At 39.1% G+C, this 17,532-nt stretch overlaps 1 protein-coding gene across 14 annotated transcripts in view; it reads right to left on the bottom strand.

Moving 5' to 3' along the window:
* The window catches only part of LOC135167414 (lachesin), a 310,790-nt gene that overhangs the window by 22,087 nt on the left and 271,171 nt on the right, over positions 1-17,532 (bottom strand). For 10 of the 14 annotated variants that reach the window (XM_064130636.1, XM_064130591.1, XM_064130622.1 and 7 more), the window contains 6 exons: positions 11,756-11,884; positions 10,204-10,341; positions 9,578-9,748; positions 8,433-8,501; positions 8,273-8,338; positions 2,376-7,137 (listed from right to left, as the gene is read on the bottom strand). In XM_064130636.1, coding sequence (XP_063986706.1) covers positions 7,001-7,137; positions 8,273-8,338; positions 8,433-8,501; positions 9,578-9,748; positions 10,204-10,341; positions 11,756-11,884 — 710 coding nt within the window. In that variant the 3' untranslated portion in view covers positions 2,376-7,000. Of the gene's footprint in view, positions 1-2,375; positions 7,138-8,272; positions 8,339-8,432; positions 8,502-9,577; positions 9,749-10,203; positions 10,342-11,755; positions 11,885-17,532 lie in introns of those variants that run through there. The other 4 variants (XR_010299852.1, XR_010299853.1, XM_064130631.1 and 1 more) reach the window with 4 other exon arrangements.

Below are 17,532 nucleotides of genomic sequence, written 5' to 3'. Positions count from 1 at the left end.
GAGTAGGCCCCCTCGAGGGAAAAGCTCTACAGCCAAGTAAAAGCGAGGCTAGACTCGCACGTAGCTACGTAATGCCATAGCACGCGCGTGTGAACACAGAACTATCTTCTATCCTTCCTATCTACAACCACTCAACTTCCCTCTCACCCTCTCACTCCCTCACTCTTGCTCGATGCCTCTCATCCCCAGTGGATGGCGCTCAAACTTGCTCGCGTATACTTTGAGAACTCTCCATGGCCTGCGGCCGTCACACAGTCAAGTCGGTTAAAGCTCTTCTGGGAGCGCCTATATTCGATGCATCCGGCTATTTCACTTCACATTTACTCTCGCGAGTTCTCTCTCATGTCGTGCAAACAGAGGCTATCACTGTTTGTTTATTTGGGGGTGCGAGGAAATGGGGTACCTGAGGGTCAGACGATGATTGATGCATGAACAGAAATAGTTCATGAACAGTAAAAATTACGCCAACTTTCCTTAATTCTTCAATGAGACCCAAGGCCAAAGGTACTAAGCATTCAGGTCTGGAGCGATAACATTCAGTACGCTAGGGGTGGTCACGAGGTGCGAAAAATTCGACTTTCCACGCATTCTCCGACAAGGTGGTGAAAGGTGGGTACACGCTTGATCGTGAAATAGCACAAATAACATGAAGAATATTTCGTTAATCTGAAATTGAATAAAAATATGAACTCAGTCCAAATAAAACAATATTTACCACTCATAAACCTAAATTAGTATTCATCCCCTGTCTAATTTTCATTATCCTCCAGTAGATAACAGTTCAATGGAACGGTAATTGCGTTTGATTGTCGTAGTAGTCCGAGAAACATCGCATGTGGTAAATTACCGGAGCGTTTCAATAATTAATCATGAATACAGCCGAAACATAATTCAATTAATGAATGATCCGGAGGGGGGGGGAGGGCATTCAATGGATAATAATTTGTTGTGGGTAAATACGTTAATTCAATGGAAACAAGATCACTCCGTATTTTCCGTGATTTGGTTAATTATTATGACAAGCATAATAAACTCAGTACGATAGTATTTGTGTGATTCATACGAAATACAGACAATCCCCAAAGTTATCCAAAAATATTGCAATAGTGTACAGTTGAACAGTTGGCCAGTCGTCAGCAAACATTTCCCCCCCAGAAGTAGTCAGTTGAATTTAAGTTATTCATCAGTGGCCTCGTCACAAGCCTCTTGCTAGCGTTGAATTGCTCCACCATGTACAGCTTCATTTCCTGTTTTCACCCACCGTTTGTCGTGGTTCTGGGCGAGCTAACGGTAATTAAAATCACTTGTCGTGGTTCGGAGTGCTCGAAGGGAAAGGCTCTGCTTCGTCGTGCGGTCAGTTGTGTAGCTCGAACTGCCCACACTCTTTATACATATTGTACTTCTGAAAGGGGTGGAAATGGCCATCGGGAGAATTTGAACAGCTAATGGAAGGGAGAACGGAAAGATAGTTGACCTCATTGGCAATTACAGAGGGGAATAAAATTTTTTTGGGATATCATCAATTCAAATAAAAACGGACTATTGTTGTCACTGCACTGTTCAAACGGTTTTGATGGTCAATTGGGGGAGACAATCCTTATGGTAATTGTCCGTCTCTCCCTTTTGATTTCAAGTTCTTTTGTCGCTTTGCATCATAATATTTGTTGCTCCCACTTGACCCTTAGTATGATCAGCTGTCTGCCCTGACCAGTCCTTTTATCACTTATACTTGAGCCTCATGATCACTCCCCACAGCTCTCCCACTGAGCCCTTGGGGCAGTTTAATCATTCAGTTGCTCCATCAACCGCTCCCACTCCTGATTTCTGGGATTTCGAGGGTTTTGAAAATTCAATAACTTCGTGAAAAGTGCATAAGGGTCAAAGGAGAGACATAAACGCGACCGATTTGACCTGTGAAATTATTTACCCCTATGATAACTCCTCATTTATCCTCCACTTCACTATTACAGAACTTTGAAACTTTTAATTAGTCCATTAGTCCCTCTCTCTCTCTTTCTATTTTTTTATTTGTAGGAGTCTTGAGGGTCAAATCATATCATTCGTCGCATGAGACCTGCATCTCTTTGGTTTAACCCTTATTGACTATTCTGAAGCAGTTTAAAAAAAGGAATATGATGCAAAAACATCGTGATCGTATTACGTTTTTCTCGGAAAAGGGATTTATTGAGACTGCTACGTTGCTGACTGTATTTCTCTTATGTGGATTCATCACGTACATACGTTATATATATGTATAACTATATAGACTATTGGAAAAGCAGAACCACAGTCCAGCCGGATAATGCTGATTTCCGTATCCTGTACTGGGGGGCCTCGAAGAGAGAAATCGAATTTGCCAAATCCAATGGGCCTCGAAACTTCACATCGCGCTTGGATACATCGGTACATGGAGCCACATATACAGGGGCATAGGGATGTGTATGTTTGGAGGGTACCACGTAGCATCACGAGACCCCGCTGATCGTATCATGGAGGTACGAAGGCGACGCTAAACTGAGAGATGAAAAAGGTATCGCTTCGGATATGTTGAGTAAAAAATATCCACAATTGTTTATTTAATATCGTTATATATTTCATATATTTTTTCGAATTATCTGTCCATTTTTTATGCAATATAATAATTACAACAAATTTCAGTTTAGTATATCTACATCATGAGTACAATGATTCATATGTATGATAATTTTTACTATTCGCCAAAGTACTATAGACCCATTACATTTGTTATTTTTTTTTTCATTCGTTTAGACGAGGGGTTAGTCAACTTGATATAACCCACTGCATTTGACCTATGGGATTTAATCAGTATGATTCGGGGGTAGTTTAAATATTCACTGACGTGAGGGTCTGATAAGAGATCTGAGTGGATTTATCGAAAGGATTAAACAGTTCACTCGTCTCTTTTGTCCCTTAATTTTCCAAGAAACATATATATTTTGATATTCGCATGGATGAGTGAAATCATAGACATCAAATGCTGTGGGTGAATTGTATAAAATCTTTCCAAGTCATCTAGCTCTTCAAATGATTAACCCCACGTTGTCCACTCTTATATTACGATATTTCGTGATAAACATCGAATATCGATGGGTAGTGGCCCTCGACACTCGGAAAATCTTTATCAGTCATCGAAAAAATTATACAAATTCTAACATACACTCGATATTCCCTCATTCATAACCCTTATCAAACAGTTATCTGAGTATTTTAATCTTAACTCTGAAAATTACTCGCAATACTTTTGAGAATTTCAAGCATCACGAGAGTGTCAGACGTCCTCGGCCCGAGTGATTATCGTCATCAGCGGATTTTTATTAATCTTATAATCTACTATACATAATGCATACGAAAGCATGGTTTTTGGTTTTAGTGATTAGCTCGTCGTGATTGCGGGATGCTTCGATTGAGAGTATTGCAATGTTATTGGAAAAATTAACATGCTTTTGTTCATTTTAAGATAATGTAATTCATCCTATCATTATAACTGGGTCCATTATAAAAGGGTCACGCGGGGACATTGCCATTCGTGACATTATGACTGAATTTTCCCAATACATATGCACATCTGAAATATTTCCCATCTTTTCTTGGAATCACTCATGATATTCACAAGTTTAAATTTAAGCAGCCTTATGGCTGACCAGAATCCAATTATCGAACCTGCGATCCTCACGTCAGATATATTTTAAATTATATTGTTAAATAAATAGTAATGCCATAAATGAATTGTCGAGGTCAAACTGATCGTGATTGTCTAATAAAAATGATAATAAAAATGTATCGATACTGATTTTCGGCTCGTTTCCACATGCTTTATACAATGAATCCGACAATTCGATTAAATTCACAACATTCAAGTCCCATATATATTCATATTTCGACTACTTACTTAATAATTCCAATCACGCCAAAGGTCGATTCCGATAATAATTACAAGGACTTCAACACTCCGACTAACGAGAAAGGGATAAATGCGTATTTACATAGGCTGGTTGGTTCAATTATATCTTCGTATATACAATTTTCACTAAAATAATAATTCACTCGTTAAACGACTCATCTTCTTTTTTCAACAATTCCGCATATATTTATCCAATTATTATTCACTGGAATTATTCATACTCGTCTCTCATCAACAATCACAAGTAAACAGAGAAAGAAACATGACTACAATTCTAGTTATTAAATTTTTTTCTAGCAACATTTCCACTTTTTGCATAATTACACAGAGACAAAATATTCTTCTTGTTTCAGACAAAGAGTTTTCACGTTTAATGACATCATTGAAACTTTTTCATTTTGCCAATTAATCGTTACAAGAAAAATGCTATCCTGCTTTCTCTGTGCAGTAATTTCTTTTGGCTCGTTCACCCCAACAAAGATGACTTAATTATCCCTATAAACGTAACAATGAAACGACCAATAATTTTGAAACTCAATTTTTAATGACAATTCGCTAAGCAATTAAGCACTGGGAAAATTTCTTGAGGAGCGGAGAGGAAGATAATTGATCGGAATGGTAACTTAGGAGGGGGGAGTGAATGATCATGAGGGGTTTAAAGGCCTTTAAAATACTGATAACTATCCCCTTGACCTTTAAAATAACCGGAATGAAATTATTTATAGCTCGGGACTATTGAACTTCATTCAGCTTTTTTATCTTTTTTTTTTATCTCCCGTTCAACCCACGCATGAGAAAAACAATATACGGCATTTCAACTGGAATTCTGTTGTAACGTTTTAGTATTATTTTGCATCAGTTTTATTACACTGAGAGACCACAAATAGTTCCGCCAAATAATAACAATCTGCCAGAGATTATTTGATGAAGCGGAAGAGATTCAGATGAGAAAGAGTAATCAACAATTTAGATGAACATTCCATATATCGCATTAAAATTCAATTTTTTTCGTGAACATCGGAAACATCCCTATTAGAAGCCCCATTAATAGCAGGAAACAATGGAATCTTTTGTGCAATAAACATTTGATCTGAGAGGTTCACGGTATAGCAAGAATTGCTTGACGAGGAACAAATAAAAAGAAATAGCTCCTTGGAAATTATCAGTTGTTTCACGGAAATCAAAATATAAGCAACTCCATAACATTCACTTGATAAATCCGGAGCCTCATATAAGTCTCTGCACAATGAACGTAGTTACTCGAAGGACATAAAAGTCTCACGAGAACAACTACTACCACAAAAGTTATCATGTTTCAGTGAAAACTTGCTCGCTCTTCCGCAAATAAATTGCAGCATATTATTTTTCGACAGAAGTGATTGTTTCACTCAGTGTAAAAACACCAGAGCATCCCCGGGGTTAATAGATACATATTTGTTTAGAGTCCAGATGTTTCAATGTCATTTTTTCCATTTACATTGTGTGGGACAAATAAATATCCAGTGAAAAGAATGAAGAATTAGCCCTCATTAATTTATAGAGAAAAAAACAAAAATCATTGGCTCCGTTCTATTAAATATATCTTAACGAAATCAATTGATAGTTATAACAAAAAGCCTGATGAAATATTTTTCATCCCTTTTACATTCCACGATATTCACCAAAAATGAAGCAAAAAAACAAATAAAATTGTCTAATAGAATTTCGATAGAACATCTCTATAAGTTTCCAGTGAAAAATGAATGGAATTCAAAATAGAATAGCCATAAATAATTTCTTTCATGCGTGCCCTTCCAAAAATTCTTCGTTTCACTTGGTTACCAGCCTGCCCTCCGAAAAAGACTCCCTCGCACCAACAACACCTCCCCCCTCCTCATAGCGTGTGATCCCCCCCAATACCGAGTCCCACCACTTCTAAACCACTTCCGTGTTACGTCAAGCCGTCTCCCGAAACGAGCAACAAACCAACGAGATTTTCTTTTCAAATCACTTGTCGTGACTTCCGGTACTTCTCAACGCACTCCGTAGGTTCTTCCACCAATTTTCATGCATATTTATCCACAACCGTTTCATCTAAAAGTCCATGAGTACCTGCAATTCTCAACCTCACCCCCTTCGCATTTATACAAGATGGAGTAACATAAAATCAGAGTACAAGAAAGACATTAGGTTTTCGTCATATTTTTTTTTGTTTTTTGACTTTTTTTATCATATTCTTTTCCCCCCCGAAAAAGCCCACTATTGATTCAAACAAGTTCTGTATCCATGCATAATATCAGGTCAAGCAACAACAGTTTTAAAAATATCAGAAAATAAATTCTATTCTTCGAGTTTTTTTTCTTTTTCATTATCACGGAAAATTATGCGTTCGTTATTGCATTCGACGGGTTGTTAACATTTGTGATTAATGCAATCATTTCAAGTTGATGGAAATGTGCGTATCGAATGGTTTTTTTTCAATGGATTTCTATTAAACATTTCTAACGAAGAAAAAGTGCGGAAAATCAGGCAAATTGTCCAGTAGAATTATCTACAGAGCTATCCATAATGATTCCTCGTCCTGATGTCATTAAATCCGAACACGAACAACCCCTCCAACAATTCCATATCATTCATCAATCATCCATCGATTAATTTTAAACAACGACAACGGCATTGGGTAATGGCAACCCCTAAGCACTTAGCAATCTACGCAAAATATCTATAGTTATTCCCTTAATAATCAATAGTATATATATCTTTCTCTGTATAATCTCTTATATATAAATGCTCTCTCATATGTATAATCACGCACATCATCTCATGTCATATACTACGGTTATTAATCGATTTCTCCCGCTATTGTAATGAATTCTTTACATATTCCTTAAATTTTGTACGAAAATAATTTTAGCATGACTGATCGTTGAACAGCGCGTTACCAATCCCACACTAAGATGCAAAATAGGAGGATTAAATGATGGATAAGTGGTCACATCGCATCACATTTATTATTTCACAGAGTTGCGGTCACGCATTACGTACCTCAATCTCACGCTCATTGAATACAAACTGGAAGACTCGTCCATGTCCCAAGAATCACCTTCTTAGAGACAGATAGATTAGTGGTACGAGTAGTACAGCTAGTAATAGCTCTGGGTAGATACGTGTCCCAAGGCTTGAGTATTCCCCATCGGTGTGTGGCCTCTTTGTTGAATCGTAGTCCCTGTCGTAATCTGCAAACAGAAACAACACACTTGGGCTCATTTTGTCGACAAATCGCTGTGGAAATCAGTGGCGCAGCACTCTTTTCACACAATGTGAATTACCAGAGGTGGAGGTCTGACATGCGTGTAAACTATCACTAGCAGAGGAGGGACGAAGGGGGTTGACGGGACAAGCGATGTGGGGTTGTAGGAAAGGGACTTGTCCCATTTGCAGGAAACGAGTGGCCTCAATGTTTGGAGGATAACTAGGGAGGACCCTCTAGGTTTGGACTTATCGTTATGGAATAATCAATGAAATATTGGTGAAGTTGTCAAGGGGTGGATGATCATAGAGGGATGAAGCTTGTCGCTGCTATGAATGATGGATTATTGATGATTTCCTGTTCTATTCAGGTATTCAAGCTTCATTTAATCTCCATGATATAACGATATCATCTGCTAGTCATAACATTGGGATGATTATAGTTTCAGGGGACAGGCATGTGGGACTGGTTATTGACTGCTTGTCCTGGGTAGAGGAATCAGCGAATCTCCAATTTTTGGATGACAGCTGAGGAGAGCCTTGTAGGCTTGGAATTATTCACGTGGAATAATCGATGAACTGGTGACAAAATGATGTAACGAATAATAGAATAGAAACGATTTTCTTTTCTGTTGATTTACTTAGTCAATCATTGAGTGTCCGTGAAAGGCAATGGAAATCAGCGAATGGAGTGATAGCTTCAGCTAGTCAAGTAAATATTTGTCTGATTATAATTTGAGAGGATAAATACGGGGGAGGGGTCGGAGAATGGCTGTTTGTTGCATTGGACGGAAATGACAATCTCCAATTTTCCGAGGATAAATAAGAGTTTAGGTTTGGACTTATCATTGTGGAATAATTACATAAATGTTGGAAAAAGTGTTATAGCGCCGACAAGTGCAGGGAGCTGTCACAGAGAGTTATGTAAAGATTCCTGTAAAGGAAGTCTAGCATAAAACGGAATGAGTTTACGCGAACGGTTGGATTATCTTCCAACGTTTTCATTGATTTTAGATCCTTAAAATAACGTAATGAGTGAAGTTGATACTCTGTTTTTCCATTTTTTTAAAGGATTGAAATAATGCAGGGTATTTTTAATGGTAATGAAAACCATTCACTCACCTGCATCACGCCACTCCTCCAGCTCATAGTCATTTGGTCGCTGTCTATGCTTTTTGTTACTTCTCCCTGGAACAAATTTAATCAAACATTCCCATAAATCCTTGGACAGTAAAAAAAAGCAGTAGGCACGAATGAGAAGAAAATGAGGAAAATATGTTACCATTTTTCTTCATCAATGACGTGACATGGTACGTTGCTTGTGTTGTTGTTGTTGATGGAGCTGGAATTTCTGCAACAGATGAGAATACAATCGATACATAACACATTTACCCAGTGAAGTATTGAAAAACAGTTGAAAAGTTTCATTTCCTCCTCGTCTCGCTTACTCACACTACCCTTCACCCCCTTCCCCGCCATTCTACGCGTTTACTCAAGCAATTCACAAAACGACCGATATTTCCATTTAACGTGAATTATACAAGTTTCAAGAGAAACTTTTAATTGGCTCAACCAAGTGTGTGGCCTCATTATATCTTTACCCATTTATCAAAGTACTCAGCGATGAAGTTACGAATTGTGGTAAATATTTGACAATTATATTAGGACAAGTGACATATCGCTGATGTATGAGAACGTGTTACTGAATTTTTCTGTCAACTTGTTTTTCTTTAGGTAATGGAATGAAGGGCTAACGGGATAAACTCTAATCCAAGCAATTTCTTATACCCCAGAAATAATATAAAGAATCACAACAACCGAATTCTCGTCCACCACCAGGCACTCATTCTTCGGAGCTGTTAGGGGTAGAAGGGTGAGTTAGACCCCTTCTAACCATCTCTCTATACTACCACAACCCGATAACGTAATCACTGGGGGAAATTGCTCGTCGGACTTTTAATTCCGACCAATTTATATTCGTCGGTGTACCATCGAGGGGATGAGGGCTAAAGTGGATGGTCGAAAAAAAATCCGCTGACTCTCCACGCGAAATGGTTGGCTATACCAGATTCTCCATGATCATTCAGTGCTCAATAAAAAAAACAAACATTTTTACAAATAGACCCCCGAGGGCAATTCAAATTATACCCGTCAAAACGTCAATTTCTTTTGTCATACTGTATTATCGTTAATCAATAATATCCCTATTGTTGATGCATGGATTGTTTAATCGAGTTGAATGTAATTGTTTCCAGTAGAACTTCATTCTCAACAATCCGTTATAACGCGTATCAGAGGGGGTATGATCCATTGTTCATTGGACAATTGAACCTTAGTAGCCGACGAGAGGGTGAGGGTGCTATTGATCCTTTCAGGTATAACGTAGCTCTGTAATATCGATTACAGTACAGGCATTTGGCTACTCACCATCTAATTTGATCACACCATCCGTACCACCCAGTGAATTTTGAGCGACACATTTATATGACCCAAAATCCTTGGGGCTGACATTTCTGATTTTTAGTACCATGAATTTGTTGTAACCGTTGTCGGTATTTAACGCCTCGTACTTGTCACCTGCAATCGAATGGTAATAGTCTGGGCCAGTAAGACCGAAGTTCTTTTCAATCGTTCAGTTGGAGTTGAAAGAGATGTTTTCGGGCAATTCATGGGGTGTGATCATTAAAAATGTACCTGATAAGGTTTATTTATTTATTTTGAATCAGCTGAGAATATTTTGTGAAGTCTTTCCATGAAGAAGACCAGATAATCTAATCAAGTATATCCATCATCTCAGACAATATCTCGAACTATCAACTCAGCACCTCGTACTAAATCAGGTCGGTCTGTCTTAATTACCACTTCAGATAGGTTCACCCTTCCCGTCACGCTGGTGAATTAATTTCAAGATAATTACCGTATCTCTAAGTAGTTCTTCCCAACTCAATAAATGCGGTCGTAACTGTCATGACAGTAAAGCATCTCTTTCAACAGTACCACATAAACAAGATGATAGTAAATTCTTGTCAGGATTTTGTTAAGTATAAAATTACCAGAGACTATCATGTCACCGGCCTCTGTTGTCCAGTAATTGATAGATGTTGGATAAGCCTCAGTATGACACTCTAGAACTACATCCTGACCGATGTAAGCACCTTCCAGTTGATTGGGAATCGACAGCATCGGTGGGACTGTGAATACAAGACAGATAATTTAAAAATATGACGGAATTTGCAATTGATCTCAGGATAAAAATTTACCAAGTCAATCAACTCCTCCATTAAATTTTCTCACTCGAAATAAAGTAATAATTATCGTTACGAATCTCACCACTCCAGAATAATCGCTAATAAGTAATGCATACATGAAAAAAAAATTCACGTCATTCAAAAAAAAATCTTGACGAGGGGAAAAAATATATAAATCGATTCTGATCAACTCGACCTTTAATGTTCCTGAAAGTAATTTCAAACTTTACGAGTTGACGTAAATCACGTTTTACTGCTCATAGCTCCTCTCTCCTTCTTGCAGTATGCGTACTCCCGAGCGATTTCAGTGCGACCGAGAAGGATAAAAAACTCTCAAGAAGGCCGAAGTGAGAGGAAAAAAAAATCCTCCGAGATATTTTTTTTATGATCATTTGATGTTGGCCTGAGAAAATCCACTCCACTGAAGAATCCATTGATAATAAAAAACAATAAAGAGCAATGGTGGTAACAGTAACGATAATTACAGTTGACCGATAAAATTGATACGACAGAGACGATTAAAAAAAAAGCCATCATCGAAACGTATGACAATTTTGCAGATCGTTTTTCAGATGAAGTTGGCGGTGAAGAGGGTGGGGGTGGGGTAACGATTTGATAGATTTTATACGCTCCTGTAACAGTGATTCCCGTGGTATTCAATCGTTCGAGGAATGGGGCATCTACCGAATATCTGCCCCCATCCCAACGCCGAACAATTCTGCTTTTCATTTGCTCTCTCTTTCTCGGTCTCATCCAATCTCTATCACCAGTCGGCATTCTATCATTGCATTGCTTGCCCCTCTTCATCCGTTGATACGTGACTTGAAATCGTAGGAGAGCCCATCTCCGTTTCGTGTCATGTCATCCGGCCGATATCGCAGAACAGTAAATCATTCGGGGATGCAGTTTAGCTGAGCTAAACTGACGTCATGGCAATTGAACTCATATTTTCTGCGGCTTGTTACGCATAATCAGTCTGTGATAGGTCCTTCAGGGCTCTTGTTACGGATGGATAGAAATTTCAAAAATGTCTGACCGATTAAATGCATGACTACTTGATCAATTACAAAGCCCACGGATGAAGCACAGCCTTTTAAAACCTGGTGAATATGAGCTTGAGCATTTTAATCTTTAAGAATCTCATTGTACACCACTGGACCAATTGATCAGAAATCAGGCCTATCTACGTTGAACCTTAACTCACTGATAGAACGGTTTAGTTACACCAAATACGGCTTTTAAACTATCGAGTGTCGAGTTACCAGTTAACAATTCATGGTAACAGTTGAGAAGCCTCATTGTAGGCAACTAATCGTTCCATCTTTGCTATCAGCGTATATAATCCTTTGATACTTACACTGGACCCGAACATCAACTCTAGCGCTAACCGATGGTGGTACTTCATTGCTGGCAATGCAGAGATAAGCGCCCATATGCAGACGGCTTATTTTAATGATATGAAGTACCTCTCCATTAACAACACTCACTGAAACATGAAAAGGAACATTGTATTTAGTTATCACTGTCCCGGGGAAATCTGTCGGTGAAAAATCATAATGGTTGAGACTCTCTTTATCTTGAGCCTAGTCATTTCTTTATTTCTCGGTTCTGCACTGATAAAAAAAGCCTTTGAGTTCATATCCCCCATAACGAGTCTCAATAAAATATTTTTCTTCCATCGTTTACCGTACACTCGCGTGCCACTCGACTACGGCAATGCTGTCGATCTGTCCCCCTCGCACAGGGTACCATAGAGTTTGGGACGACATTCGTTGAGTTGGAAATGTCGCGGTATGCTGGAGTCGTAAAATAGCACGACACAGCCGACTTTCCAAGACGTAAAAATGTTACGTGAATGCGGTGAGTAAAGGTAGTCGGAAAGATAGTGGAGAGAATGAAAAAAAATGAGGGAGAAAATTTAAGGAAGGAGGAGGAGGAGTTGATGGAAAATAGTGGATGTCCAGTAAAGTTTGTTACTTCACAGAATTAAACGTTTTCTTGGTTAAATACTGGAGCTATACAATGAGAAGTACTTCGTTTTCTACGCGATGAAAAGAAGGACACAACGTGATTCTGATGAGAACGACCATTTAGCTGGTGCTCGTTATTTTACCTTCCTTCCTAGTTTATTATTTTTTTTTCAGGTTTTTTAGAACTCCACGTAAAACTCATTTCACATCTTGCATCTTGAATTTATAGGGTAGATTGTAAAAAGCGGCTGTCGTGTCTTTTGGCTCGACAGCTGATGGGCTCCACACTAGAGCAGTTTGCAGTTTGAATTGTAGGCGTTAGGTGCAATGGAAGAAGATTAAATAAATCTAGCCCTGATGAATGTTGTGAGGGTCAAATGAAGACTGCGAGATAAGTGTGAGGGTAAAACATGATCATACGTTGGGATTTTCCAGCCAAATTTCAATTGTGCGATAAAAGTTTCCCAGCATTTCTATCTCTCTATTTTCATTCTTTTTCTTTTGGTTACGTTCTTTACAACTCGTCGTCGTAAAACTGAGTTCACTACTCAGCTCTTTACCTGTCGTCGTGAATCCTGAATGTAGTAAGTGGACGACAGACTGATGAGTTTATGAGAATCATGACGGCTGATGAGTTTTGTAGTGAAATAATGTTAGTTCTGGATGTTGGAGACGGTGGAAGTGGCTGACATGAACGAGTCCCCATGGGTAGGTGTCATGAGGGTCAAGTGGATGTCATGGAAAGACTCATAGGCGTCAATCATGATCATAAATTTTAATTTCATGAGAATATTCTGTCGCCCGATGAGTGTTTCCTTTCAATAAAACTTCTCCTCTCACTTTTTTTAATAATAGGATTTCGTACTTCCCATTTTCTTCTTGCTTTTCTCCATGTTCTTTACAACTCCTTCTCGTAAAACTCATTTCACTACCCAACTTTTTACCTGTCTTCTCGCATCTTGAATTTAGAGGGCGGATTGTAAAAAAGGGTTGGGGAGTATTCTGTCTTGACAGCTGATGGGCTTTGCAGTGAAATAATTGAGTTACGGGTTGTAAGAGTACCAGAAGAGAGGGGAAGTGCACTTCTGATTTAGATAGACGATGTACTGATTAACTAAAGACCATGAAAATAGTTATGAATATTTTCTCAGATTCATGTGACCCATCGTCATCCATTTAACATCGCCGTCAAAATTTATTCGTCCGGTGAGTGTTCCCCTTCAATACGATAACCCCCGTCGATGTTTCTAGCATAACAAGATTTATCAGCAATTTCAACAGAGGATGAGGGTATCTGAAGGGACATTCTACCTGAAGACTGTACAAACAGAAAGAGGAAGTAAGAAATGTTCCTTGAATACGGTACAATAAAGAGCACTTTGCCTTTCGCCTTCTTTAAAATCCGTTTGCATTGCGATAGCTTTCTCCTTTCTGATTTCACCCACCAGGTAGACGTGACAGGTTGTGTTTCGTGGAATCATAAAGGAAACTGAAACTAGAAATAGTAAAAAAAAACTCAAGAATTTCTTAGGAAATACGAGCCGTTTTATATTTCTATTGAAGGCATTTTTTATTGCGTCCTGTGACACAAAACTGTATATAACCAAGCAATAATTCTAAGTGAAACAGCTCTTTAAGTCGATGTTTTAGTGCACGTTATTGCTGGGTGCTTTTTTTTTAATGTTGAAGAAAAAATGGAGTGACAGAGAAATAAGAAAAGCTGACAGGATGGGGGAAACAAAGGAGGGATAGGAAGTTCGACGTGAAGTTATTGATGAGGCCACCACATATCCCTCCTTCTCTTTTTCTCCATGGCATGGAGTCGAGTTGCTCTGACTCTACTTTGTTATCCCCCGCTCAAACAGCTCTATTGTTTTACAAACACAATGCATGCAGTATATTATAATATGGTTGAATTCATAGTTTGGTGTGGATATACCCACTTTAAAGCACCATTGCTATGTTTTAATCAAGTGCTCTCGCAGGAATCACATCTTAATTACTTGGTTTTGTGAATATCGAGGAGCTATTCATTCCGAAAATCAGGTGACCCGTGCTCTTTGTCCTTGATGCCTTGATGCAGGTATAATGGGGGAAAAGCAGATTGAAGAAATGCTTTGCACGAGAAACTTGAAATAAAATCCACTCTACCCAACGTAAATTTGGGTAATTCTCAATTCACTGAAATAATTCACTCAAAATCTGTGGACAACATGAGGGTCACGTAAGAGTTAACCCGACCCGAGTGATGATAGATATATGAACTTCATTATATTCAACCCCAGTTGATCCTCACTACATAGTTGGAAAGTCATGAAAGCACAATTTGCCAGCCCCAGTCGATTTCTATCTTTCCATATCCTCATTTCGTTTGTGCAAACCGAGAAAAACGATTTCCTGTTTCATGGAAAACCTTTTGCGTCCAGCTAAGCCATCTCGAATCTCGCTCCTTTCAATTTCCCTTTCCATCCCGTAGCAATCGTCTGTGGTACATTTCTCGGGCTGTATCAGAGTCCAGCATCGGTTTTTCACCCAAAAGGAAGTGAAATAAAAAGCTAGTGAAGTTGGATATGGTGGCTCTCGATTTTCCGGTGTTGCAGGGGCGGTGTTATTTCACTCCTCTCTCCGTGTGGCATTACGTTCGGGCGCAAGACAAGGGGATTAACGTGTCTTGATTACCGACAGGCGTGTCCAACTGATGCCAGGACGATATTATCCTCAATACGGTTTTCTCACTCCTTTTTTTTTGTTAAAGCAACCTAAAGTGGGGAGGAAAATAGAGTGACAATGGGGGATAAGGCGAGTTAAGACGTATACACGTGTAAAGAATGTGGAAAAAGGGGAATAAGTGGAGGGAGGTTGGCTGGAGAGCCAATAGTTTTTCCACAAGCTCATGCGAAACCCGGAGATCCAGCACAATATACGTGGTGGTGAGTGGGTGGGTCGTGTCGATGGTTCCATTCAGTTTGAAATGTGTGCTCCTTCCTTGGAAGCAATGTCCTGCATCCTAGGAATTATGTGACTGGTGGACACTCGTTACTTATATGCTGTACTATCGTATTGAGCTGTAGAAAAGAGTGCCCAGCGGAAATGTAACTGAGAGAAAAATGGTGAGCTGCTTTGTGATGTTTGAGAATGTAAGCGATTACGTGACATCACAGGGCTCACTGTGAATCACGATGATCACAGGGCTTCATGGCATGCATGGAAAGATGGACCGTCGTATAGGTAGTTATTATGAGATTTTGATGATCATGAGGATCAGCGGAATTTCTGTAGAATTTCGAGGAATATTTCGAGGAATATTTTCACTCACATAAAGTGATTAGTGTTTTGAACATTTTCATTTACTCTCCTTTCAGTTTCCTCAATTAAAAATACACCTCAATTGATCACAATTACTAAAATGGAGTAACGACAATTAAGTTAGGCATCCCCCTGCAGTGTCAAGTCGAATGAAAATGGATTTATGCACTGGGGTAACATTGAATAGACCTGTGAAAATGCGAGAAGAGAACGTGTGGGGTCAGCTCCAGCCGCAGCCCTCTATACGGATAGTTCCATCAATTATATCGTTACGTGTTACATTCGCCAGTGAAATTTAGTTCAGATGGTAAACACTTAGAATGTAATTATCGGGGGAATAGGTGATATCGAACGAAAAGGTGGACATGTTCGTCAGAATGGTCTGTGAGCAAGGGAAGACTTCAGTCAATCAATTTCCATTCACAATTGATCGTTTTCCGTAATGACTCGAGGGGTTACTATCACCGACATCGGTATGATTATCAGTAGTCTATATTACAACATAGGCCCTCATCATATGCACGTCTATATTTCCGTGCATATGATGAGGGCCATTATACAGGTATTATGTCGCCATTTACTGGGACTCCATATCCTTTCTAAAAATATTCTGTGTCGTGTATCATAAATCGTGCATCAACGCGTTTCCGTGACCTGTGGTGGGCGCGACGATGAAAAATATCGAAATATGATACCTGACAATTTTTCTCTTCATTTCCTAAACTCGAAGTAATTGATCACATGTGTGTGACCCCTTGTATTTCATCGAGCACAATCAATAGCTATAATGAGCCTCAATTCAATTGTAAACGCGAGAGAAAAAAAAAGTGAAGGAAAATCAATCGTAAAACAGTCCGACCCTCATTCTTAGTTCTTTTTTTGTGGCCTTTATGGTTTGACCTCCTCCCCTCCAATTCCAATCACCAGAAGTCGATTTGAATTTTGTTAACGGCCAGAAATCCCACAAGGGTCAGGAAACCCTTGCGGGTGATCAGCATTCACAACCGAAGTAAAATATATAAAAAAAAACTTTCACCCATGTACAGAAATCCACTCTCATAAATTCATCCCCAACTCGGAAAAATCTAAATATCGCTGTTATGTGATACATTCCGTTATCGATACACCGAATAAGAATTGTTTCCTCCCGGGGGCATGTCAATGCAAAGTTATCTCCGGGCTGCATGTGAGCATCGAAGTTCCATGGATGTCCCGGGGGCTTACAGATGTCAGGGAGCAAGTGAGAAAGAATGAGAAGTGTTGTTCAACAGATATTCATTCTCATCTGCCACTATCTCTCCAAAGATTTAATACGATTTTCCAGGAGATTATGATCCTGGGAAATCATCGATGGTTCTAGAATTAATGGAACGAGTGTGAGAACCATCAGAGCCTTAATCATGAGAAAAGGTCATCAACTAATGCATTAACGTACAAGCTGAGCCCGACGTATTTCAATATCATTATCCACCCGGTGTCTGATAGTCTCCAGACACCTTGAAAAAAATCTGGTTTAGTTCAACCTCCTCATTTTCCTTTCTTTCCTCTTGAGCCTTGGGCTGCATTATCCAACGCTATGTGGAAAATTGAGAGGAATAGTGCTGGAAGAAATGTAAAAAGGCGATGTGAGGTGGAAATAAAAAGGATCTTGGTAAAATCGAAAAACGTACGTGTGTGAATCATGGAGAGTGGGAATTGGTGAGAGCTGAATGAGTTGGTGAGAATGTTGAGTGTCTTGGTCAAATCGAATTTATCTGAGACATCGAGCTGAGAATTGTATTTATTCTGGATTAAATTCACTTCAGTCATCAAACACCGACGGAAAGTGCTGGGGGTGAAGTGTGGGATTGAAACTTGT

The sequence above is a fragment of the Diachasmimorpha longicaudata genome, chromosome 1 (genome assembly GCF_034640455.1).
Source record: "Diachasmimorpha longicaudata isolate KC_UGA_2023 chromosome 1, iyDiaLong2, whole genome shotgun sequence".
NCBI classification, from domain to species: Eukaryota; Metazoa; Arthropoda; class Insecta; order Hymenoptera; family Braconidae; genus Diachasmimorpha; species Diachasmimorpha longicaudata.
The sequence above is the reverse complement of the archived record's forward strand: the minus strand, read 5'-3'. Positions and strand labels throughout refer to the sequence as shown.